Raw genomic sequence first — 25353 nt, 5'->3', positions numbered from 1 at the left:
GACTTTCCCTATAGAATTTTTTTTTTAAACCCTTTACTTCCATCTTAGAATCAACACCGTGTATTGATTCCAAGGCAGAAGACTGTTAAAGATGAAGCAATTGAGTTTAAGTGACTTGCTCAGGGTCACATAGCTAGAAGTGTCTGAGGCCAGATTTAAGATAAGACTCCCTGTCTCCAGGCTTGGCTTTCCAGCCTCTGAGCCATCTAACTGCCCCATCCCCATAGAATTTTAATTCTGGAGATCCTACCCATCCTTCCATTGAAACCTTTCTCACAATCTATAGCACAAGGATGTTAGAATCTACACAGATATCCTCTCCCCTCTTACAAATACTAGAAGAAAATGGCCATTTCGCTAAATTATTTCTGCTTCAGCAATCAATTTCTCGCTGTCAATGAGCAGCAATACAGAAAAGAATTTCCCTTTGCTGGTTCCTTCACCTCTTGAAGGATGAAATTATTTCTAAGGCCAGTTGAGAATGTATTGTTTCATTTCTCAATCCTTTACAAAGTCTTGCTTCCAACCTTATAATGTACCTGAAAAATGCTCTCTCTGGTCAATAATCATCTAATTGCCAATCCAATGGTCTTTTCTTAATCTTCATTTTTCTCCAGTTCTATTTATTTTTGTTTGTATTTATGACATTATTTTACCACCTACTTCTCCTGGATACTCTCTTCTCTCTGAGCTTTGACACTACTCTCTTGGATCTTCTTCACCTTGTATGACTGTTCCTTCTCAGGCTTCTTTACTTGAATCACCATCCATATTACACCACCAAGACGAGGCTCTTTTCTTTCTCAAAACACTCATTTGGTGACTACATCAGCTCCTAAAGGTTCAATTATCATCTCTACGAAAGTGACATCCAAGCTAAGTCTCTCTCCTGATCTCTAGTCCTACACCACTAAATGCCTATTGAATGTTTCAAAATTAATGTCCTATGGAAAACATCTCAAAATCAACACCACTATCATGTGCCTTACACCTATGTCTAAAAAGGCACATATGTTGAATCCCCCATTAGATGCAGAGATCTCTGAGTACCATGACTACTTCTTCCTGTGGATGTCCTCCAAGCAGCCAGGTCAGTATTCCATTAGTAGGGAGAAACTCAGGGCCGGGTGTGGAGGAACCAGCAGCATCAGGCGACTGTTTGCTTCTTTTGATCCTGTAGGCCCTGGCAAATTCTAGGTGTGAGAGTCAGGCATTGTCTGTGACAATTCAGTATTCTAATTCCAGTTGGAGTCAAGGAAGAAACCCACACTCACTACTAAGTTGATAAAGGGAATTTATTGATGAGGATACTTAAGAGGAACACATGCATTTGAACCCTAGAATCACTCCTGACCTCAAGACCCCCATAACCCTGGTATGTTATAACACATCACCCGCCTTCAAAGAATGCTTGGTCTGAGGAATGGTAGATGTAACAGTGATGGCTCTTGGAGTGTTGTCCCTCTTGATTAAGGATTCTCAGCATTGGGAATTCTCTAGCCTCAAGAGAGTTTTAAGAGCACACAAGAAAGTGGCCGCTGGTACAGGCTTCTCTAGCAGCTTGACTTCTGCAAAAATCACCAACTCGTACCAGCCAACTTGGAGCGTTACAGAGTATTCTGACTGCACCTTTCAAATGGGGTCATGCTTTGCTCTTGCAGCTATTGCAAACAAACCAATTAAAGCAAAAGCTTGACAACCAAAGACAAAGTGATAAGCTCACCAGGTTAGAGAAATTCTAGTCCATCATACATGGTGGGTTAAATGCCATTTGTGAACTCCCTAGACCAGCTGTGAGATGTATACACAGAAAAAAATATAGGAATACAAAGTGAGATCAAGGCACAAGAACAAATCTGAGAACTGGCTGGGTGAGTGCCCATCTGAATAGAGGTAGGTCAATTCAGGAAATAGAGACAATCTGTCCAAAGCAAGTCCCATGGGCATCGGTGGTCTTATGCTAGCTAGGTCCACTGGAACCAGGCCCACCAGATCCTTTTCTCTTGGGGAGTTCCATTCTAGGATGCACTCATTGTATTGGAAGAGCAGCTTTAGGATGTCCTTTCTGGCCCCTACAAGGCTTCGCTAGCTCCAGATGTCCAACAGCTTTGGTGCTTTCCCCTAAAAGCACAATTGAAAGTTTATTTAATAAGAAAAAAAAAATTGGATTTAAGAGAAATTGCTAGATGGCATGGTATAGTAGAAAACTGGCTTTGGATTTAGGAAGATCTGGATTCAAGTCATGCCTCCTATGCATATCAATTCTATGATGCTAAGACTAAGTTGCAGAATAGATGTCGACCTCTACTGGAAGAAGCAGTTAACTCATTAGATGGTCCTTACACTAACAGTCACAAATCTGGACAAAATCCCTGTGACGATAATGGACGACCCCCCACACCCCTAGGACCACCTGAGCTTTAGCATAATCAATAGATGGCATTCGTTGAAAGAAAAGACAGACCTACGAAACCACCCTCTCAAATGAAACTCCTGTGACTGGGTGAGCATATAGCCAGTTGGCAAGAACATTTGCCTCAAAGATCTGGGCAGCAGGTTTCAAACAAATTGAATAAATTCCGATTTTTTCTTTGCGTTCAGGCTTCATAGGCTTCATAGACCACTTTCTATGGTTTGGTGGGAAGAGGACCTTATAACAGGTAGGCATTTCTGAGTTTCATCTTTAAGAAGAAACTGGCATAAAGAAGCTTAAGAGGGCAATGCCAAACTAGGATATGATGAGTCTCAACCAAAAAATATTTGTTGAGAATTTTGTGTTCTCAGTTTTGTGCTAGACCCTCTGAAGAACAGAAGAAATGTATAAGAAATGGTCCTTGCCTTCAAAAGAAGAATTCCCTTAGTGTTGGTAGTATTTCAATGGAAACCCTGCAAACAAGTTTGAAATTGAGCCCTTTTCCCAACATTTGGTAGAGACTGATAAAGAGCAAGGAAAAGCCATCTTTCTGGATTGTTCCTCCAAATGAACCTAACAAACTCACCTGGGTTGGGTGTCCTTTTGGTCTCCACTTCTGGGACCACCTTAGGTGAAGTGAACGTAGAAAGAAGGATCTCTACCCGCTTCAGCCATCACCTCATCTTCTTTCTTTGGACTTTTCATTTCTTCCACTTTCACCACATCCTCAGGACCAGAATTCTCTTTCTGAGGTTTCTCTTCCTCAGAATCCCTCTCTGGGCCCACGTACCTCCCAGACACCAGTCGTGTCAGCTTCTCCGTCTCCTACAAAACCCTTCTCATCATTGCTCATACTTGCATTCATGGAGGACCCAAATTTACAAATGCAATAGAAAAGGAAGTTAGGCAGTACGGAAGATCCTCCACTATCAGGCCATGCTTCATAATTTAGGTTCTAGAAGGATGACTAGGAGATGGGTGGGGATGGCTGCCAGCCTGCCTAAAGGTAACAGGACAGACAAGATGACCAATAAATGGTTTTTCTTTCCTGAAGATTTTTAGCATTATCTGCTCCAGGAAACTGAAAGATAGCACCCTAGTTTTAAGGTCAGTATCTTAGTTTGAACCCCAGTTATATCGTGTAACCTTCTGCAAGTTTCTTAACTTCAATTTTATCTTCTATAAAACTGAAGAATTTAGGCTTGATAAATCTTCATGGGAACTTCCAAATCTAACTCTTTGATCTTATTATCCTAAATTTTTAGAGCTCAACTATTACTGAGCCTCCCCCTTCTCCAGCACTACCTCCAAAGTCTACTTACACTCTCCCATGCAACTGGATATACAAGAAACTCAATGGTCTCTCTGTAGATAATTCCTGTTGTAGTTGATGTATTAAAAAATATGTAATCCCAGCTCCCTTCTATTAAGCCATTTAGAAATATTTAACATTCTAAGTAAAATAAAAAAGGGGAAGGGAAGAGGGACAACAAAAGCACACAATATATTCCAAAGCCAAGTAAAATTATTTTCTGGTTATTTGTGCTATGATCCTCTATCCCAACTGTCCCTGTGCCCATTCTGGGATAATCAAGAGATGATATACATTAAACATATATTTAAGTCTTTAACCACAGTGTTTGTACCCCAAATTCCCACCTGAAGCTCTGGGCCAGAGTGCACTGATTCTTCAGAGATGGATGCCATTTCTTCATCTTGGTCAGGATCATCCAAATCATCTTCCTCCTCTTCTGGCCCATCCTTCTCACCCCCTGTTTCTGGCCCAGCTGGGGTCCCCACTGACAGGCCATCAACACTGGATGACTCTTCAGGCTTAGCAAGGAGACTACTAAGTATGGTATCAGGATTAGCAGCAGAGGAAATGTTCTCAAGAGACTCCTTGCTCATCTTTCCTCGTGGGCTCCCTTCGCCCTGAGTCCCCTTGGAGGCTGGGAACACTGCTGTCTCACCTTCCTCCTGCTTTTCTAAAACTGCCTCTTTCTTCACTTCTGGAGCACCACCTGCCTGCTCATATGAAGGCTCCACATCCAGCTCCATGAAGACTTCTTTTTTTATGTCATCACAAATGCCTGGCTCAGGGAACCTATTCCAAGTTGAATTGGCTTCCTCCTCAGGCTCCTCAGGTTCTACTTTAACAATGTTCAGTAAATTCCCCTGCAGAAAATCAATGGTTTTCTGAGAGGTGTGAGACAGTGGCTCCAGGACTTGCCTCCCATCCAGTGTTTTCACAACAGTCCAACTATGAGTGTTACCCTCAAATGAGTCTACCTGACTCTCCCTGCCTGGGGTGGGAGGCCCTGGGCTATGTTCTTCTTTGGGGTACGGACATGGACAAAGAGAAGACGACTCTTGGGGTTCTGTTTTCGGCTCAGTGGCTGGAAAGGCACTTTCCCCTTCAGCCTGAGGATGAGGAATATTTGGTTTCACCTGTGTATTTTCCTCAGGGATGAGTGGCACAGGGAGATTCACAGGGTTACCAGAGACAATTAAGGGTGGAAGAGAAGAAGCTATAAAGGGCTGGTTTAAAGGACAGATGAAGGATGTAGGGCTAAGCAAAAGGGCAGTTATGGGGATGGTCTGAGGGCTCTGAGCTATGGCTGTAAGAGGCTGGATCACAGTGGCAGGAACAGTGAGGATTACTGAGGGAGAAGGAAGGACGGGGGTAGGTTTCAAGAGTCGGGAGGCCTTAGCCCACTTTCTCTTTGGGGGCTTCACCCCTGACACACACAGTTTGGGGGTAACAGGCGATGGGAAGGTTGCTGAAGTAGGAGAGAGGAAGGACTGGGACGTGGCTGGAGTAGGGGTCCCATTTTCAGGGGCTATAGCTGGCAAAGCCATGGGTATGCCATCCCCTCCAGTGACGGCCGAAGGTGAAGCCTCTGGAACTCTAGTGTGCAAAACAGTGGCTGGCTGGATCAGTTGGGAGTTTGAGATTTCCACTTTGCTTGGAGGCGCTTCCAACTGGGCTACTGGGACTCCAGTATTGTCATTTGAACTAGGCTGGAGAGAAGGGGCAGGGCGGATAAGGAGGGGTTTCAGGACCGATGACCTTTGCCTCCAAATCCTCCTAGATGAAAATCGTTTGGCCAGCGGTTTCAATGTCAGCACCACACCCTTGGGCAGCAGCAGGGGGTATTGGCTATCATTCTTTGACTCTAGACCTGGCTCAGAACTGGTCTCAGCAAATCCAGCCATATTTCTTGATTCTCCAGCATCATTAGCTAAATGCTGTATTTCCTCCTGGATAGACGGCAAACTGGCCTGTGGAAACAACAAACACTGGTTATTTCTTACCAAGGTTGAGGAAAAATAAAGAAGTTGTTAGAAATCTGATCATTTTTGTGGGACTTCAAGTCCTCTCTAAAATAAAGATATTTCTTCCCCCAGCCATTGCCATGTTCCTACTGAGTCTACTCCCTAAATAATGATTCTAATTCTAATTGCATGCTAGATACTTTCTCCTTCCCCAAGTCCTAAAAACCTTCCTATGGAAAACTAGACTTTTATTATGTCAAAATTAGAAAAATAAGTTCCAAAGGAACCATGAAAGCAAAAAGAGAATGTGTTACCATATTGTTTAAACAATATTCATATTTAACAAACCATAAATAATGGAGTTTGCTATTTGACATATGATCATTTTTATTCTTGTTGAATATCTGAAGATGTTTTTATTCATGGTTGCTATTACTAACCTTAAAAACAATTTTTTTCCAAAATACCCAGTTTTACATCCAGTTACGCCAGAAACAAAATAAAATTGTGTCCTCTCTATGAAGCATTTTCAACACAAAGGAAATTCACATCTAGTTGGAAGTTCAGAGCAGATGAAAATATTTCTTAAGCTTTCTGCCAATCTACTTTGACTGCTGCCTTGCAGGGCTGAACTAAACCCTCTAAATCTCTTGCAGAGAACTTTCTGAAATATCTCTGAGAGGGTCTTTCTAGGAGGAATAATAAGGAGCATACCTTTAACCAGAAAGGGAGATGCCGCTCTTCCCTCTCCACTGGTGGCTTCCACTGATCAGGCTGAAGATCTTCACAACACTTAAACAATATTGGCAGCTGCTTGGTCTTCTTATAATACTGAGAACAAAGGAGAAACACGAGTGATAATACTCATGTTATAAAGCTGGGTTGTGGGGAGACAGAGGGAAGGGAATAATACATGGAAAATCAAGGTCATTTTTCTCCCCAGTTGGTCACATATTGATGTAGGACATACACACTGTCAAGTTGGAGATTTCTGTACTTCAGTCAGAATTAATGCTTCAATTAACAGAGATCTCATGCTTGTTCCAATGTCCAACTGTTCTTTTTTGCTCTAGACACAGCTGGGGAGGAGGGAGGGAAAGGAAAGTGATAGAGGAAATGGAGATGACAGTCACACTGTTCAATTCCTCATATGGAACTGCAATAACAATGGCAGAGTCAAGAGAAGGGCACCCACTGCCCCTCACCCTAGGCACATGAAGTGTCTTTCTTAGTAAGTGAAGGGTATATGTGTACAGAGGGAAAAAGTGAGGTACAGAAAATTTTAAGGTAATGATTCAACGAGGGAGAGTCCCCATTCCATATCTGATCTAGCAAAGCTATGCTTTCCCACAAAAGGCACAAAGCATGGGATCGAAATGTAAGGGCAGGGGGTAGCTAGATGGCTCAGCGGATAAGGCCAGACCTAAGAGTTGGGAGGATCTGGGTTCCAATCTGTCCTCAGACACTTCCTAGCTGTGTGACCCTGGGCAAGTCGCTTAATACTGTTTGCCTAACCTTTGCCCATCTTAGTTGTTACTAGGGCAGAAGGGAAGAGTTTAAAAAAAGAAGAAGAAGAAATGTGGGAGCAGCTCACTTTAATGATATTGTCCGGAGCCCGGCTGTTGTTGAGGTTCTTGATTCTCACGGTCAGCTGGTGAGCAGACTTGGCAGTCAGGAGGTATTTGCTGATTAGAGGTTTAGGAAACTCAGTCCCTTCAAAGTGTTTCAGCCCCAAAGCTAACAAACTGAAAAAAGATGCACAGATTCAAAAACAATTCTTGTCCCTCCTCTTTCCAAACTCTTCTCCCAGATCCCCAGACTCGTTTCTACCCTTCCACCCAGCTCTATGCTCTCCTATCTCTGTCCCCAGCCACCAATGGCTCATGGCTAAAGCGCAGCCCAACCACTTCTTCAGGACTTATTTCTCTGTTTTGGGTATCTGTCATATTGTTTATGCTCTAACTTCCCTGTTAAACTGGCTGTTCCCCAAGGGGAGAGTCTGGCTCCTCCTTGTAGTGTATTTTCCCTTCTTCCTAACATTGAATACCTACTTGTCTTCTGCTTTGGTAAAGAATATTTTGTCCCTGGGATTCTTCACCTTCAGGGAACGAATTGGTAGTAGTTCTGGATACATGAAGACCTTGCTTGTGGCCAGGATCCAGGCAACTTGCTTCGGCATACAAGGAAATTCAGTGGCTGTAAGAAGAATCTATGGTTCACAGAAATCTGGAACTATCAGGGCTCAAAGAGCAACTAGTATGTCTCTACACATTCTTCAGCCCAAACTGTCTTTAAATCTTATGATTTAAATCTTATTTTTTTGGAAAAGCAGTTATAGAAGAAGATTGTGGAATCAATCAACAAGCATTTACTAAGTGTCTACTGTATCAAACACTATGCTAAGCACTAGAGATACTGATTTTTTAAACTCTTTAATTCTATTTATTTAAATCCTATTGATTTTATATATTGTTCTATAACTCTATTTTTAAAACCCCTTAATTTCTGTCTTAGAATCAATACTACTGATTCCAAGGCAGAAGAATGATAAGGAAAGGGCAGCTGAAATTAAGTGACTTGTCTGAGGCCAGAGTGGGACTCAAGATCTCCCATCTCCAGGTCTGCCCTACTTAACTGCCCCCCTGATGTTTTTTCAAAGTCCTTATTCTTAAAAAAGCTTCTATTTCCCTTAAGGGAGGCAACAAGGACATTTGTAAGTATTTAAAGAACAAATATGTTGAGATTAAGATGTAGAGAAGTTAAATACAAGGTTTTTAGGGAAGAAACTAGCAGTTGCCTGGGGAAAGGGGGAAGGAAGAAGATCAGGAAAGGCTTCATGAAGAAGTTATAGTGATTAAGCTTCTTCTTTAAGAAAGACAGGAGGGGGCAGCTGGGTAGCTCAGTGGATTGAGAGCCAGACCTAGAGTCGGGAGGTCCTAGGTTCAAATCCGGCCTCAGACACTTCCCAGCTGTGTGACCCTGGGCAAATCACTTGACCCCCATTGCCTACCCTTGCCAATCTTCCACCTATAAGTCAATACACAGAAGTNAGACAGACAGGAGGAATGATCAACTGTAAAAGGTTTAGCTACTCTCAGTAATACATGATCCAAGACAGTTCTGAGGGACTTAGGACAAAGAATACTCTCTACCTCCAGAGAAAGAGCTGTTGGAGTCAGACACGGATCAAAGTATATGATTTTTCACTTGAGTTTATTTGGGTTTTTATTTTAGGCTTTGGTTTTATACGAGTAACATATATAGCCCAGATCATTGCTTACCAGCTCCAGGAAGGAGGACGGAAGGAGGGCAGGAAACAATTTGGATCATATAACTTCAGAAAACTTATGTGGAAAAGTGTTATTACATGTAATAGATAAAATAAAATATCTTTACAAAAAAAAAAAAGGAAGGCAGGAAATCTATGAATAGGAGAGATGGCCAGGGCAGACATAGATAAAGGAGGGAAACAAATATTCCCCTTTGACAGGGATCAGAGAGTGCAGGAAGTAGGATAATGTCTAATTACAAGGGTTCTTAACCTTTTTGTGTCACAGGCTCATTTGGCAGATTGATGAATCCTCCTCAGAATAAATTTTTAAATACATAAAATAAAATACATAGGATTACAAAGGAAATAAAATCATACTGAATTATAGTTACCAAAATATTTTAAAACTAAATTCATGGACTACAAGTTAAGAATCCCTGGTCTAACATAACATGGCTGGAAAGATAGTTTCAGACCAGAATTTGAAGAACTTTAAATATACAAAACAGAAGAGTTCATATTTCATTATAGAGGCACTAGGGAGCAAGCCACTAGAGTTTACTAGATAAGGGAGTGAGATGGTTAGCTCTACATCTAAGGAAAATTATTTTGGCAACTGTATGGAGATTGGATTGGACTGAGAAGACTTAAAGCTGGGAGACTAATTAAAGGCAAAAGATGATGAGGGGCTAAAGCAGAGTGGTGGCCATAAGTAGAGAAACAGGGTTGAATGCAAGAGACGTTATGGACATAGAAAGAGCTACATTTGGCAACTAGTAGATTCTTTCAATCCTTCCTACAACCCTAGAAATCAACTTACATCTCTCCCCATTTTCTTTTATTTTGTCCCTTAAAAAATTGAAAATTAGCCCCACTTTCAAATAATTGTTTGTCATATCTTTGAAGTACAAGTTATACCCCTGCCTTCACTGTCCCTCATATATAAATGTACTCTACTTTTCTCTATTTCCTTAGAGCCTTTTCCAGAATAAAAGGTCTTAACTTTTTTAAACCATTCTTTTTTACAGTTCCTATATCCCACTGTTTTGTGTCTGATTGTTGTGCCAACCTCTCCTGTGTCTCTTATAAGTTATTACCAGAAAATCCTGAGAGGATCTCAACAACTGAAGTCCCTCAATGCCTGTTCAGTTCCAGATGTCACTGTCATTCTGGACGGATCTACTAAATTTATTTCTTCTTCTTCTATAAATGCTTCGAAGTCCCCAGAAGAAAAATCATTTTAACTCTAGAAATCCAGTATACTCTCTTGGAATGCTTATCAGCCAAATTTCAAGGAAGGCCCTTGAGCAATGTTTGTCCTTTATACACTTTATTTTAATGAAAAAAGCCAAGGACTTTGACTCAAACCAACTATAAAGGTACAGACCCAACCACCCCAATCCTGATTTGAATTTAATGTATATGTTTATTCTTAGTGAACAATAAGCCAAATCAAAACTCTATTCCCTAGTTCCACCCAAAAAAAAGTGCCTACTCACCCAATGTGAACCAGAACTAAACGTGTTACTTTACATTTGGTAGAACTTGTGATGAATGGCAGAGTTCAAAGACAAGATCTGGTAGATCCACGACCTGACTCTCACTCACTGAGAAGCCAGAAGCAACTTATTTAACCTATCTTAATCTCAAACAGCTCTCTAAGAATATGTTATAGATAGGTTATATGTAATCTTCATGAGTGCATTAAGTGGCCACACCAGTGAAATCATAGGGTTCACAGCCCTGTGAAAACAATACAAGCAGAATGACTTGGAGCCACATCTGACCCAAATTCACATTTAACTGCATCTGAATCACTGGAATGAGCCTTGTATTAGTGTTTAGGACAGTTAGGCTTCAGTCCTGGTTCCACCACTATTAATTATACAGACTACGGAAAATTGCTTACTCCCTGTGTTCTATTTATCTATCTGCAAAATGGAAATCCACTTGCCTTGCAAAGATAAGTGAATGAAATGGGTGCTTTTAAATATCGATTCACGATATAAATTAAGATTCTTATTAGATATACAAACTCAGATGGACTCAAAGTAAAATATACGTTATAGCAAGCCGAAAAAATCCCAGAAATTCACATACAGCTTCCTAGAGGCCTATATTCTCCTTGCCCTGATTCTTATACTTAATCTCCCTCCTGTCTCTAACTCTACTCTTGGCACTGACCTTTTCCCCTATATCAGTGTTGGCAAAAGTTTTCAAGTTCATGTGCCCAAACTGCAACTTCAAGCTGCCTGGGAGCCCCTGTATTACCCCAGAGAGTGAAGGGAAGAAGTGCTCGCTTTGGGCAGCTGGACAGAGGGGCAGGACATGCAAAAAAAGCCCTCAGACTCAGGGAAGAGGGGAACGGAGCAGCTCCCCCGTGCTGGCCAGGCACGTGTGCCAATACTTTGCCAACGCTGCCCTATATACTGCCTCCATCATCACTCACCCATGTTCTCTTCTGGGCTTAAACCCTCCCAAATATGTAACAGATGCTGGAAAAGTCCCAAAGGGATAAGACAAAAGAGGACAATGTCTCCTCCCAGCCCTGTCCCATTTGCCAAGGTTCCCCAACACAGTGATGCTACCATACACCCAGAACCATACTGGAAAATTCAGAACCTCACCACTCTCCTTGACATTTTTTCGAGGGCTCAAGTCGATGTTGATGTGCGAATGAAAGTCTTCTATGAGCTGCAGAGCACCCTTCAGGTTACAGGGCTGGAATGTGGTCTGAAATTTGGGATTGAACTGATGGTGAAGGACAACAGAGCTTTGAGCAAAGGTCCCCAGTTCCTTCTGGGAAAACACAGAATGCAATAGTTAAGCTGTGTCACAGACATACACAAGGAATACCATGCAACCCACAAACCCTGGTCAAGAAACTCTTCCTATAAACAGGACAGAGCCATACAGTGATGAAAAATAAATATTTCGGTGACAAAATAAATTCTGTTTATAGCACCTTTAAGAAAGTCTTTCCTGATTAGTCTCAATCCATTACAATTCCTCCTTTAATTAGAACTGGAAGCACATACACTTGTTGTTCATATTATAGTCATTTATTTTCATTTATATGTATGTCACACTGAAAATGTTTGTCTTCTTTAATGAATGTGTTCTCCTCCAAATTAGACCAAAGCTATTTAAGGTCTGTGTTTACAATACACAATACAATTAGAACACTGAACTTGGATTCAGGAAGACCTGGGTTCAAATCCTGAATAAGACATTTATTAGCACTGCTTTACCGAGGCCTCAGTTTCCTCATCTATAAAATAAGGAAAATAATAGCACATACCTTTTTTAATTAAGGGTGTTGTGAGGCTCAAATGAGAGTGTACATAAAGCCCTTTGAAAACAGGCACTCAAATATTAATATGGAAAAAAGTAAAGAGCTCACCAATTTTATCACTCATATCCCTATCTCTAAGAAACAGAATACATCAAACCCATCACCAACCTCAAAGTCAGTTTTGATAATAGAAGAAATCTCAAGATTTAAAGCTCTGCACCTTCCTTTAACTTACTCCTATGGTGTTATTTTTTACATTGTACAAAAGGAGGTTAGTTTATAAATCACTAGTGACAAGATTGGCGAGTGGCTCATTAAGTGTAGCTCTGAAAACACTGCACATGCTAAAACAAGGAAAAAAAAAAAAGGAGCATACCTACACAAAATTAAGCAGACCTAATGGACATCAGTGAGGTGGTTGAAACAATATATTCTCTGTCCTCTCATAGGAAACTGATGTCATGGGAGGAACAAGCCAATATGGGAAGAAACAAGAAGAGAAGGCAAAAATAGCGAAGGTAAAGATCAAGGAAAACTGGTTAATGTGAATGAAGGGATCAATGTTAATTATGTAGGATGAGTGATTTTGGAAAAACTATTCACCAAATTGATTTTGCACTTTAACTTTCAGATTCATGTTTAAACAGGACCTTACAAGAAACATCTTGGTGGTATTGGCCTCCGAACTGAGGCTGGGGTTGGCGCTGGCCAGAAGGTGAATCTGAGTCAGGAGCTGAACGTGCTGGGGAGGGAGAAAAAAAGACAAAATATATCAGTGACATGGAAAGTGTTCTTGTTTCAATAAAGTCGGCAGATTTCACCCACGTGTTTGCAATTCTAATCCAAACACTGTGCTTCCTGGGGAAGATACTGACCAGTTTTAACATGCTTCCTTGACTTGACCAGATATAAGAGCAGAAGAAATGGGCATGAGGAATATAGATTGGATATAAAGGAAAATTCCCCCGATCCATGAGTGCTGTTAAGTTCTCGACCATGTTAGAAGATGGATGTCTATTATCTTGTACACTGAATGCTGTGGGTACCCTTAGATCCCTTCCCAATGACGCTATGATTTAGTTTTCATTGATATTAAGAAGTCTTCTTCAGGCCTTCTGTCTCCTACTGGCCCTCTGTCCTCGGTCCCACAAGGTCCAAATATCCCTCTACAAGTGGAGTCTCACCTGCTGCATCTGTTGTTGAAGCCTCTTCCTTTGAGCTGCATTCAGAACCCATGTCTGCATGTCATTGTCAATCTGGGGCTTGGACATCTCTGGCTTGACCTTCTATGTTTCCTGCTTCCGCTTAAGTAAAGACTTCTTCACCCATAAGTATGCTACCAATTCATTTATGACATGATTCTGCTCATTACGCAACTTAGTATTTCTTCAAACCTGTCCCCAACAGAAAGTGACTAAATTAGACATTTCCTTAATTACATAGCAATTTGTTCTCTGAAAAGTCACCTTTTCTCCTTCTTACCTTCTCTCTTCTCCCCACTTTTAAAGAAAGAAAAAAAAAGCCCCTGTTATAAACATGTATAATCAAATAAAGAAATTCCTCTATTGACCACATCCAAATACATATATTCATATATACACACACACACTCTCATAGGTTGCATTTCATATTTTGCAAACTTGTAAAAATGGCAAAAGTCAATGTTGGAGAGGCTGTAGGATAATAGACTCACTAATACATTGAAAGCGCCATTTTGGAAAGCAATTTGGAATTATACGAATAAAGCAATTAAAATGTCTATTCTCTTTGAACCAGAGACTCCATCACTGGGCTTATACCCCAAGGAATCCATTGATAAGGAAAAGGTCCCCATATGCATCAAACTATTTATAGCATGAGTTTTTTTTGATAGCTAAATATTGGAAACAAAGAGATGCCCAACAATTAGGAAAATGGCTAAAGTGTGGGACATAAACATAATAGAATACTTTTGTGCTGTAAGAAACAATTGTGATGAAAACAGAGAAGCATCTATATGAACTAATACAGAATGAAGTAAGCAGAGGCAGGAAAATAATCTACACAATAACTACAATGATGCAAATGGAAAGAACTACACAAACTAAAACAAAATGATGAAGAAATAGGAGGAGATATTCCCACACTACCCCTTGATGGGGGTGGGAAGTTCACAGTTACTACACGCCACACATATTTTCAAACTTTTTCAATGCATTTATCAGTTGTGCTACGATTTCCTACTTGTTATCTATACAGAATGGCTTTCTGAGAGAGGGAAGGATGCATGAGATAAACATCATGATGAAGATGATAGCAATAAAAAATTACTTTTACATTCTGAGTCCATCACCTCTCTTATCCTGCAGGAGGTGAGCAGCATGTTTAATTGTTATTATCAAAACAACCCACTTTCCATTACAAACCAGCTGAAAAAGAGCTAGATGAACCTGAATTAAATCAAGTTACTTTCTAGCCCTTTGCCAACATCAACTACTACCCAATGCTACCCAGGGGATACAAGAAACAGTATGTTCCAGGTAGGTCAAACCTACTATCTTCTCAACCATCACCTCCCCTAGCACCATGATGGACAGGCAACCCTGATTCTACACCCAAGACCCCTGAGATGTTGCCCAGGTCATCAGCCTTGCTTCTAGCCTGCCTCCCTCCCCAACCATCACCTAGGACAGTGACAACAAACCTTTCAGAGGCTGAGTGCCCAAATGGCAACCCTCACCCCGCATGTGAGCCCCCCACCTTACCCCAGACAGGGGAGGGAGGAAGTGCTCCCACTGGGCTGCTGGGCAGAGGGGCAAGTGATAGGAGAAATGTCCTCAGGCTCACCTGGAGAGGGGGAAGGGAGCAGCTCCCTCCAGCACACATGCTATAGATTTACCAACAAGGATCTGGAGAGGAACAACTTTTTGTTGTCTTCCTTAATGCCATCACCAACATTAACTACCTGTTCATCCCTCCTGTCTTCCTCTCCTTTCATCATCTCCTTGAACAATCCCATCATGACAGTGATTGTGGCAATCAGGGAACAATCCACAGAAGAAGGTAAAGTTGACCAAAGGAATCTGTCCAATACATTAATATGAGCAGTTCTCAAACTTCTGATGTCAGGACCTCTTTACACTTAAAAATTGTTGTCGCCCAGCTCCCCTCCACCCCCCCACCCCCTGACAAAAACTTTTATGTAGGTTATACCTCAGCAACAAACTTAGAACTGGATCCTCAAATGACTATAACAAAATTTTAACTGATATTTTTAAAAATAATGAAGTATATTAAATTATATTGCTCTCATAATATTTTTAGTGAGAGCAAAAATGTTTTTATATCATTAATAAGTCAAATAAAAGCAATTTTAAAAAATATTTGTTATTTCATCTCTATCTTATCTTTTTGACATTTCAGTCTGTTTTATAATGTACTTAAGTATGTTAGTACAAGTTATAAATGACTATACAGATGTTGGAGGTACATGTACAAACATTTATAGTAATGGGGTATATGATAAAAGAAATTATAAACTGGGACCTCAGATAATGTGCAAATGATTAGCCAAATAGCAACAAGCAAAGGAGTATTTCTGTAATACTAAAACTTGGCTCCTTGGGTCACTCGAGTGACAGCCAACATTTCTGGAAGACGCCAATGTCACATCTTAAAATTACCTTCTAACAGTGATTTATGGTTTTTCAGAAGGAAAAAGAATATAGCTGACCAGCAGCTACAAAATATTCTTTCGTGGGTAAGCCCCTGAAAGGGAAGTTGAAGACTGTGGGGGAAAGGGTGTAAGGATTTAAAGATTAAGAGAGAAAGAACATAAGGAGAGAAGAAAGACACAGAGAGGAAGGATTTAACAGCCTGGCGTTCACTCTGTTTTGCTCTGATGGAACTGAGAGAGCGAGCGACAGGTGAACCCAGTTTTTATTGCAGATTCAAGAAATGGGGAATGGGAGGTAATCAAACATGTGACATGGTAGAGAATTTAACATTGGCTCAGTTACCAACTACAAGATCAGAGAGGTGGAGGCAATGTAGAAGTCAGCGCCCAGCCCAGAGGTTCATTTGACCTTTGGACTGCAGGCACAGAGAGGGGTCAGAATACCATAAGATTAAGAGTTCCACTTTGTTACAAGGATCAAGAAATCAATCATGTGAAATATAAGAATTATATCCATAAGTCTGGTGCATGAGCATATTGCTCATAAGAGTCAGCTTTTGAATACATCTTTAATACTTTCATGATTAGTTCATACCTGGAACCCTACAAAGAATAGTCTACTGCCTGGCTCCTAATTGTGTCTGTGCCCTCCTAGGACCTAAGGCTTGGTTTCTTTTAGTCCTGGGAAGCCCAGAAGCCTCCCTTTCCTTCTCCCCTTCTTTCTTCCTAATTCCTCCATCCTCTTTTCTCAAAAAGTCAAGACTCAATAATATAAAGCAGAGGTATTGTGTCACGCTATTTTGGAAGAATGTTAGGAAAAGAGGAGGATCTCATATAGCCCTCAAAAAGTAGCAGTGCCATGACGAAACTTTATCCTCTTGGTTCAGTTATGGCTTTCCCCACAAACCTTCATATCTCTGCTTGTCCCATTCTACATTCCCATCTCTTAAATGATGTTGCTTCCTTGCCTGAACTAACAGATGAAAAACCTTCAATGCTTTTCCTTAAAATGAGGGCAGAACAACAAGATCCTTCCCTAGAAGCAACATGATGATACCAGAGGGGGCTTCCTTTTCTGCTGGACAGCCATGACACTGTGACAACTTGGACTTGAGCCCAAGAAATGGAGTCCTATCTTTGCTTCCGTTTTTTCTCTTTTTCATTCCCTATTAGGATTAGGAAACCCTTCATGTTTACTTAGGCCTGACTAGTCCCAGAAGTAGTCTCAATTATAATTTAGTGTAATCTTTCTGAGAAGAATAATTGAATACTAAACTTTTTAGAATTATTAAGAACTTTATTATGAGTAAAAAAAAATGATGATACCAGAGGGATTAGGTTAAGGTCCTGCCTGAGTTACTATCTACAGCTACCAATTTAGTGAGTTCCTATTATAGCAAAAGATGTTAATTTCTTTACTGATCCCCTTTGGTGTCAAAATTATTTTTTCTTTTGGAGGGAATATTTGTTCTGTTTGATATATTAGACTGGGAAAGCTGAAGGCAAGCAAGTAGCATCAAAATCATCTTCTAAAAGATCTATATTGGGGGCAGCTGGGTAGCTCAGTGGATTGAGAGCCAGGCCTAGAGATGGAAGGTCCTGGGTTCAAATCTGGCCTGAGACACTCCCCAGCTGTGTGTCCCTGGGCAAGTCACTTAGCCCCCATTGCCTAGCCTCTACCACTCTTTTGCCTTGAAGCCAATACACAGTATTGACTCCAAGACGGATGGTAACGTTTTTTTAAAAAACAAAAAAATAAATAAAATAAAAGAGCTATATCATAGACAGTGGGGCTAAAAAAAGAAAAATGTGGGATAAAGAAGGCAAAATTGTATATAATGCAAAAAATAATACTTGGATTTGGAGAGAAGTATATAAAGGCAATTTATTAAAAATTTGTTACGTTTACTTTTGATATGTAATTGTTTTTTCCATTTCCTCCATGTCTCATTTATACTAATACTTCATTCAGAATTCCTTGCTAACCACAAGGGAAACTAGGAAGATAAAGGAAAGCAAACCAGAGATTAAAAATTTGCTAGAGATAATCCATAAATTATATAATTCATGATCAATTTAGAATTGACTAACATATATACCTGTCAGATACTATTAGTATCTCCATCTGCAAAATTGATAAGCTTAGCTGATTGAGGCATTGGACTAAAGTGGTGGACTAGTTTGACCTGGATGCCCTAATTCAAACATTATCCTACAAATACATGTTCACAAAGGGATCTGATCAATGAGTATGGTTGAAGTGAATGAAAATAGATCTTAAATAGATCACTAGCATCATCTTCATATGCAAAAACAAGCACAACACAAATTCTCAGGGGATAAATGCATATTCTATGGGACATGATTAGTACTTGTTAAGTGACTCACAACCAGATGGACATGGGAAAAGAAGAAAGGAAAAATACCGAATATTTGAGGCATGGTCCACAGTGAGGGTGAGTACACCATCCAATATAACTCTTTACCACTGCTCATCTAGGGAGTTTATTGCAAATGGCAACAGGCTTTTCAAGACAGTCTAAACATAAAAAAATAGAATGAAGGAGCTTTTAAAATTCAACAGAGGGGCAGCTGGGGTAGCTCAGTGGATTGAGAGTCAGGCCTAGAGACAGGAGGTCCTAGGTTCAAATCTGGCCTCAGACACTTCTCAGCTGTGTGACCCTGGGCAAGTCACTTGACCTCCATTGCCCACCCTTACCACTCTTCCACCAAGGAGCCAATACACAGAAGTTAAGGGTTTAAAAAAAATTTCAACAGAAATGTCAACATACTTTGAAAAAAGTCTTTTTAGAAATGGGAATGTTAAATTAACCCTCCATTCTCCATCTGGTACCCATACTTGGGACAATTTCATCTTCTCACCTCTTAAGTATGACCTGGTTTTCCTTCCTCTGTGAAACCTTAATCCCTCCATCTGCCTACTTGATCTGATCCCTCTTCATGAACCCAGTAATCTTCAGGTACTCATCCTAGTCCTGTATGCCATTAATCTTCTACTTCCACCCCACTTCCTCCTCTTATCCACAGCCACATGCCTAGATTAGCTGAATATTAATACTACTACTTTAATTTCGTCTCCCTAATCACTTAAAATAAATTCTTCTTATATATATATATATACCCAGTACCTAGGACCAGTAAGTACTCACATTTCCTGAACTGGTCTCCATCCTCACTTTATATTTATGGTAGTTAATAGCCTTCTCCTCATCTAATGTCTTGATTCTGTGTAAAGGGAATTTCCATCCCCTCCCCATCCTGGATTGTCTACCTACTTCCCGCATCCCATTTTGCATGCCTGTTGGACATTACCACACAGGTAATGCCTACCAGATGATAAAGGGAATGTTGCAGGCTGTACCCACTCTCTCTACTTCCCTATATACAGTGCAAGAGGTGTAAGGATGGGATTTGTGCAAGGGGGATGGGAAAAAAGGAGCCAGAGAAGGCAGATGCTAACAGTTGCTGACAGTTGAGACCAGAGAGAATTTGGGGAATTTCTCCAGGGAAGAGGAGAGAGGAGAGGTCTTTGGGAGAAGGACTGGGAGGAGAGAAGAGGAAGACATCCCAGCTCAGATCCAGGCCTAAGGATCTTTCTTTTGGAAATTGAAATCCTAATTCCCTGATCAAAGCCATTCCATCATATCTCACCCATCAAGACTTCAACCATTGAATCAGCTAAGTTTGGACTCCATTTTGGGAGCAATCTCTTACTCTCCTTCACCCATTCACAACCTTGCTGAGAGATCCTTTTTCAGTCAAACCTAAAATTATAGGAAAGGACTGAAATAGAGAAACAGAAGGAGGAGTAAGGGGAGGAGCTTAGGTGTGGGAATCACTAGGGTTCCCACCCAAGTGACAGACCCCATAGCAATAGTGAAGAGGGCACCCCAAAATCCCTCTGCCCTTCACCCCTTTCCCCATTCCCTGTTTTGCAAATAAAAAAGCCATTCAACAGTCAGATAGCCTTCCAGAGTGCCTGAGAGACAACAAGGGAGAAGGGAACCACAGCTTGGTTTGGCTGCCTCCATCTTGAAGCCAGACCACCCACCATAAAATTAACTGATGGGGGGAGGTTTGTGTGAACCTTGACCTTATTCAGGATCAGATTGGGGTACCCCAAACCTCCTCTTATAGGGAAGCCTCACCCCTAACTCCTGTGGGGCAGCATGACCATCCAGGTCACCCAGTTTCAGGGTGACACCCCCTTAAAGTCTCCCAGTATATATTCAGCCCCAGGGGAGTGCTGGAAGAAAGACTCACCACATAGACTTTCTTTATCTCCCTCTATCAAACATCCCTAACTGGCCTTTTTAATTGTTACAGAGGCAGACAGAGAGTCATGCAGGAGGATCAATGTATGGTCAGACTTGGAAGAGAAAAATAGACTTTAAACCTATACCTATCTGCTTTCTTTATTTCAAGTGATTATTAATAAACTCTATGGAAAATAAGAACCTGGAGTTATTCATTTAAATCTAACTATTCTATTCACTCTGCAGCTGGTCAGCTTATTTCAAGAAATCATAAACAAAAAATGCCCACATCTATTAGAACCAAAGGGGAAAAAAAGTCAGTATAATCCACTACTTCCTCAAAGAAACTCCAAAAAGGAAAAATCCAGAAATGCTACAGCCAAAATCTATGACTCCTTCCACAAAGAAAAAAAATACTACAGCATCCAGAAAGAAGTAATGTATTGGCTTACAACAAAATTCACCTACACCAAAAACATGAGTATAGTCTTTGAAGGGGGGAGGGGGAATTTATCTTTAATAGAATAGAAGTCATTATCTAAAATACAAACACAAGAATCTAAAGAAACCTTCTTAGAAAGGTAAATTTATTTGAGGACTTGAATGAAGCCATATAATAATATAATGCTAATGCTCTAATAGGAGAAGAAAAAAAGTGTCCCTTCACAATTTCTGTGCCTTCAAAAGGAACTAAAGGAGTTAAATAAGAAAAAGATTTCATAATTTTAAGTTTTGTGGGGTTTGGTTTGGCTTGGTTTTAAAGAGAAATCATTCTTAACATTGGGGAAAGCTATTAAAGTTGAATTTGTTAGAAGCAAGTTTGCCTCTTTGACAAGAAAACCCCAAATGGGGTCACAATATGTATTTGTGACTGAACAAATGAACACTAACATAGTTGTAAAAGAGAAAAATAAAGGATAACATATTGAGAGAGGATGATAGGGTCATATGAAGGATTTTTTTTAAACATTTATTAATATTCATTTTTAACATGGTTACATGATTCATGCTCCTACTTTCCCCTTCACCCCCCTCAATCCCCCCACCCATGGCCAATGCACATTTCCACTGGTTTTGTCATGTGTCCCTTGATCAAGACCTATTTCCAAATTGTTGGTAGTTGCATTGGTGTGGTAGTTTCGAGTCCACACCCTCAATCATGTCCACTCCAACCCATGCGTTCAGCCAGCCAGTCCAGCCCAAACCACCTTGGGAGTGAGGTCAGGCCAGCCGATTCGGGCTTTTGGCTTTACATTAAAATGCCGGAGCCCAGCCAGTGTGTCTCTGCCGCTGCTCTCCTGACTCCTGACTTGATCTCCATTCCTGCCACGCCGAAAGCCTGCAAGCCTCCCAGTGCCTGTGATCTCTGATCCTGACTCGCTGGTGCTGCTGGAGTCCAGAACCCCGAGCCCCAACAGCTCACCCAGTCCTGACTTGTCGAGATCTCGACCTCCAGAGACTGCTTCAGCTCTGCCGCAAACCATTTGGGTAGTATATTCCCCTTTCTCCCTATTTCTAGCCTTCCACATGTTTCTCTAAAGACCTAATTTAGGCAACCCCCACCCCCAGAAGCTCTACACGTGGGATTTTCTACAAAACTGACTTTAAGTTTTTCTCTAGCCCTGAGCCCATGACCCGACACCACGTGGACCTAGCGTTTACCTTTAATGGGGCCGAATGGCCTATTCAGACTTGCTTGTGATTAAAAACTGAACTCAGGGGAAGAAATTTCACCCCATACCTGCTCAGAACTTTGAGCAAAGACTGATTATTAAAAAAAAAACAAAACCTTTCAGAACTGAATGACTTTTCTTTTTTTTTTCTTTTCTTTTCTTTTTTTTTTTTTTTTAAACCCTTAACTTCTGTGTATTGGCTCCTAGGTGGAAGAGTGGTAAGGGTAGGAAATAAGGGTCAAGTGACTTGCCCAGGGTCACACAGCTGGGAAGTGGCTGAGGCCGGGTTTGAACCTAGGACCTCCTGTCTCTAGGCCTGATTCTCACTCCACTGAGCTACCCAGCTGCCCCTGAATGACTTTTAAAGAGACTGTATCTTACTGTATTTTGCTAATTAGTTTTGTAAATTAATCTTGCTTATTTCATTGATTTTCTTGTGGCACTGAATCATTTTACGCTAATGAAGTTTCTGCTTATGATGTTATTATATTTCCTAATTTACTTAAAGTTTATTGTATCAGAAACAATGCGGTTATATGTACCATCTATGAACATCTTATAGAAGCACATGTCTTTTAAAATTTATTCTGTCTTGGTAATTGCAAAGAACCTTGAAAGTTTTCCATGCTTTGAATATTACCTTGTAATTTTACAAGAGTTATTTTTAACTTTTACTTTAAATCCTTAAGAATTGTTGTCTTAAAGGATAAAGCTTTTATATATTTTATTATAAGAAAAATTGTTGCCTTAAATGGGTAGAAGCATTCCTATCCAGGATTTTTTACATACAGAGAGTCAAGGAGCTCCTGTATTTTCTTTGCTATGAAAGCAATAATAGCATTTGCCAAGGGTTACAGGTTGTAACAAGTGTATGATTTTGAACATCATTATTTATTGTTTTAAAATGTGCTATTGGAAATAATGGTACTCTATTTGAATGTGCATTCTGAATCTGCTATTTTGTAAAACCCACTTTCTCTCACAGAAAATCTCATTTTTGGGTAACGTAACCCTTCTAGTTCTAAGCTATATATATATTTTTGATTTTTAAAACTTTTTTTTTTAATGAGAGCAATTGATTTTCCCTTTTCTCATCTTGTACTGGAAGTACATATATAATCATTATTTATCCTTTTTCTGATTCTACAGCAAATACCTGAGCCTATAGGACTGTGATTTAAATGCCTCTCTGATTATGAAAGCCGTTAATAGTGCTAAAGAAAGCACATGATCAGAGACTTGACTGCATAATTGCAGCAGTTCTATGCCAATACTTTAGAGCTTGGAAATTGGGGTTTGAGTCCTGGAGTCCCAGTCTTTTCTAAAACTTTAGAGGATGTGGGTCCCCTCGACTTAGATTCCTAGAAAGCACCTAAGATTGGTTATTTATTTGGCTCAGCTCCCTGGAAAGCTGATAAGGCAGATCAGAGAGAGACGTTTTCCTTAAGTCCTGGCCCTGAATGGGTAATTGCACACTGCTGAATTCACTTTAATTAGACCTTCATTCAAAGGTCTAAGTTTATTTTCCCCAGATTTTTTGCACATTTTACATTTCATTCACAAGTTATTTTTTTCTTCTTTTTTCTTGAATTTTATTCTTTGTATTTTGCCATCCTTAGCTGACCTGAGGTACCCTTTTTTAGAAAAAAGGTGCGTTTAAGTTTTACCTCACGGGGATATCTGTTAAGTTTTTTAAAATTCGATAATGTAAAAATATATGTATATTTAACTCTTTTAGGAGTAATTTCACGGGGAATTGTATAAATCTTAGAAGAAAATGTATGTTTTGTAATCTATAATGTAAAGTTTAAATTCTTTTGAGAATAATTTCAGAATAAGGATCTTGCCATCTCCCCAGAATCCAGACAACGAACTTGTTTGGTGAGGACACATGAAGATGTCTGAAAAGCCTTCACTGTACCATGAAGACCAAACTTTGAACTTTGTGGTGCAGTTGATTGAACTATGGGGAGTTGAAATTGAGTTGTATGTATTGTTTTAATTATACACTGTTGTGCCAGTGGGGGACTGCTCCCCAAATTGGTTTTTTGTCAATGCGGCTAATTTTAACCATTTGTTCATCTATTTCTTTTATCCCCAAATTCCTGAAAAATTTAGAAGTTGTTTATTTTTACAGGTCCAGCGAAGAAAAAAGGACTAACCTTTTTTTTTGCCGGACCTCATGGGGAATTGTAAAAGTGAAATTTGGGAAATGCCATCTAAAAGTGTATATATTTCTATGGACATGGAAAATGTATCAAACTACATTTCCCGTGATCCAACGTGGTCCAACTGGTTTCCGTTTCCAGGTTTTGGGGCTTGGGGAGGCCGACGTCTTGACGCAGGGAAGAGTTTATAATCTCCTGGGTTAGGAGGGAGTGATCTCGTGGCCAGTAGACTCAGGTAGAGATGGGAGACAAAATGGGAGCAGCAATTTTGAATGCTTACAAGTGCGTGGTCAAATAACTTATCTATCAGCATGGCTTTAATTAAAATACTAATATATATATATATTTATACCAGCCTTTATCATTTTTAATATTAATACATTTCATAATACAGTGCCATGGCAGAAGGAACCTCGGCTATCTGGATGGTTCTTAGGACTCTTGGGTTACTGCACTAAATCCTAGTTAAATATTTTTCTTAACCTATGTGTTCGTGGTCCGGTGACTACCCCTCCCAATAGTATGTAAATACTCCAGTCCCTCGTTCTGTGGCCGACACCCTACCTAGGATGTACTTCCAACCCCCTTCATGTTGCCACAGAGTGGGAAGGAATAAGCCCTGTAAGCCACAAAACTATGCATACCCTCTGACCCAGCAATACCACCTATTGTGTATCTGTATCCCAAACAGATTGGAGAAAAATAAGGGAAAAGGACCAACCTGGGCCAAGATATTTTTTTTTATATTTTTTATTTTTGAGGATAGTTGTTCCAAACCAGATGGCTCTAACCCTTTGGGTTAGGGAGTCAGTATGAGAGCTATGCAAATTGCTTGGTGTATCTATCCTCAGAATATCTCAGAAGAGATTACTCAGTGAATATTGGGGTCCCTCAGAATAGTATTACTTCTGAACCAGTGTATAGGAATCCCTTATAACTGTGGGGATTCAAACTTAAGTAAAAATAAATTTCTGAGGATTGCATATGGCCTTTGGAAAATCACAAATTAACATTATCTTTGTTCTATTATATTTTTACTTACTTTTTTAAACAGTTCCCAACTACATTACAAAACGATTCTGGTAAGCCTGAGGCCCTACACTTTGACATCACGGCCTTAGGACACCACCCACTTTCTGACTCAATACACAAATATTCAAGTCAGTCTGTGATCTCAATTTTGAGATTCCTTCCACCACCATAGATTACAGTTTATCTATGCCTCTCTGGCCTGCTTAGCTTTTGTCTAGGTTTTCCCATAAGTTTACCACAAGGAGTCCACCCAACATGTTGGCAGCCTTCCTCAAGTTATTTTGATGTTTCAA

General features: G+C 40.2%; 1 protein-coding gene across 1 annotated transcript; it reads right to left on the bottom strand.

Moving 5' to 3' along the window:
- Positions 1-1277: 1277 nt before the first annotated feature.
- On the bottom strand, positions 1278-15253 carry YY1AP1 (YY1 associated protein 1). Its single transcript, XM_044675043.1, is given in 10 exon segments — positions 1278-2121; positions 3000-3238; positions 4073-5695; positions 6404-6520; positions 7284-7434; positions 7741-7885; positions 11588-11759; positions 12911-12997; positions 13440-13643; positions 15134-15253. Coding segments are annotated over 9 exon segments (2817 nt in total). The 3' UTR covers positions 1278-2121; positions 3000-3040.
- Positions 15254-25353: the final 10100 nt, after the last annotated feature.

This window comes from Gracilinanus agilis, chromosome 4 (assembly GCF_016433145.1).
Source record: "Gracilinanus agilis isolate LMUSP501 chromosome 4, AgileGrace, whole genome shotgun sequence".
Taxonomy (NCBI): Eukaryota; Metazoa; Chordata; class Mammalia; order Didelphimorphia; family Didelphidae; genus Gracilinanus; species Gracilinanus agilis.
Note: the sequence above shows the minus strand (reverse complement) of the source record. Positions and strands in the feature narration are given on the sequence as shown.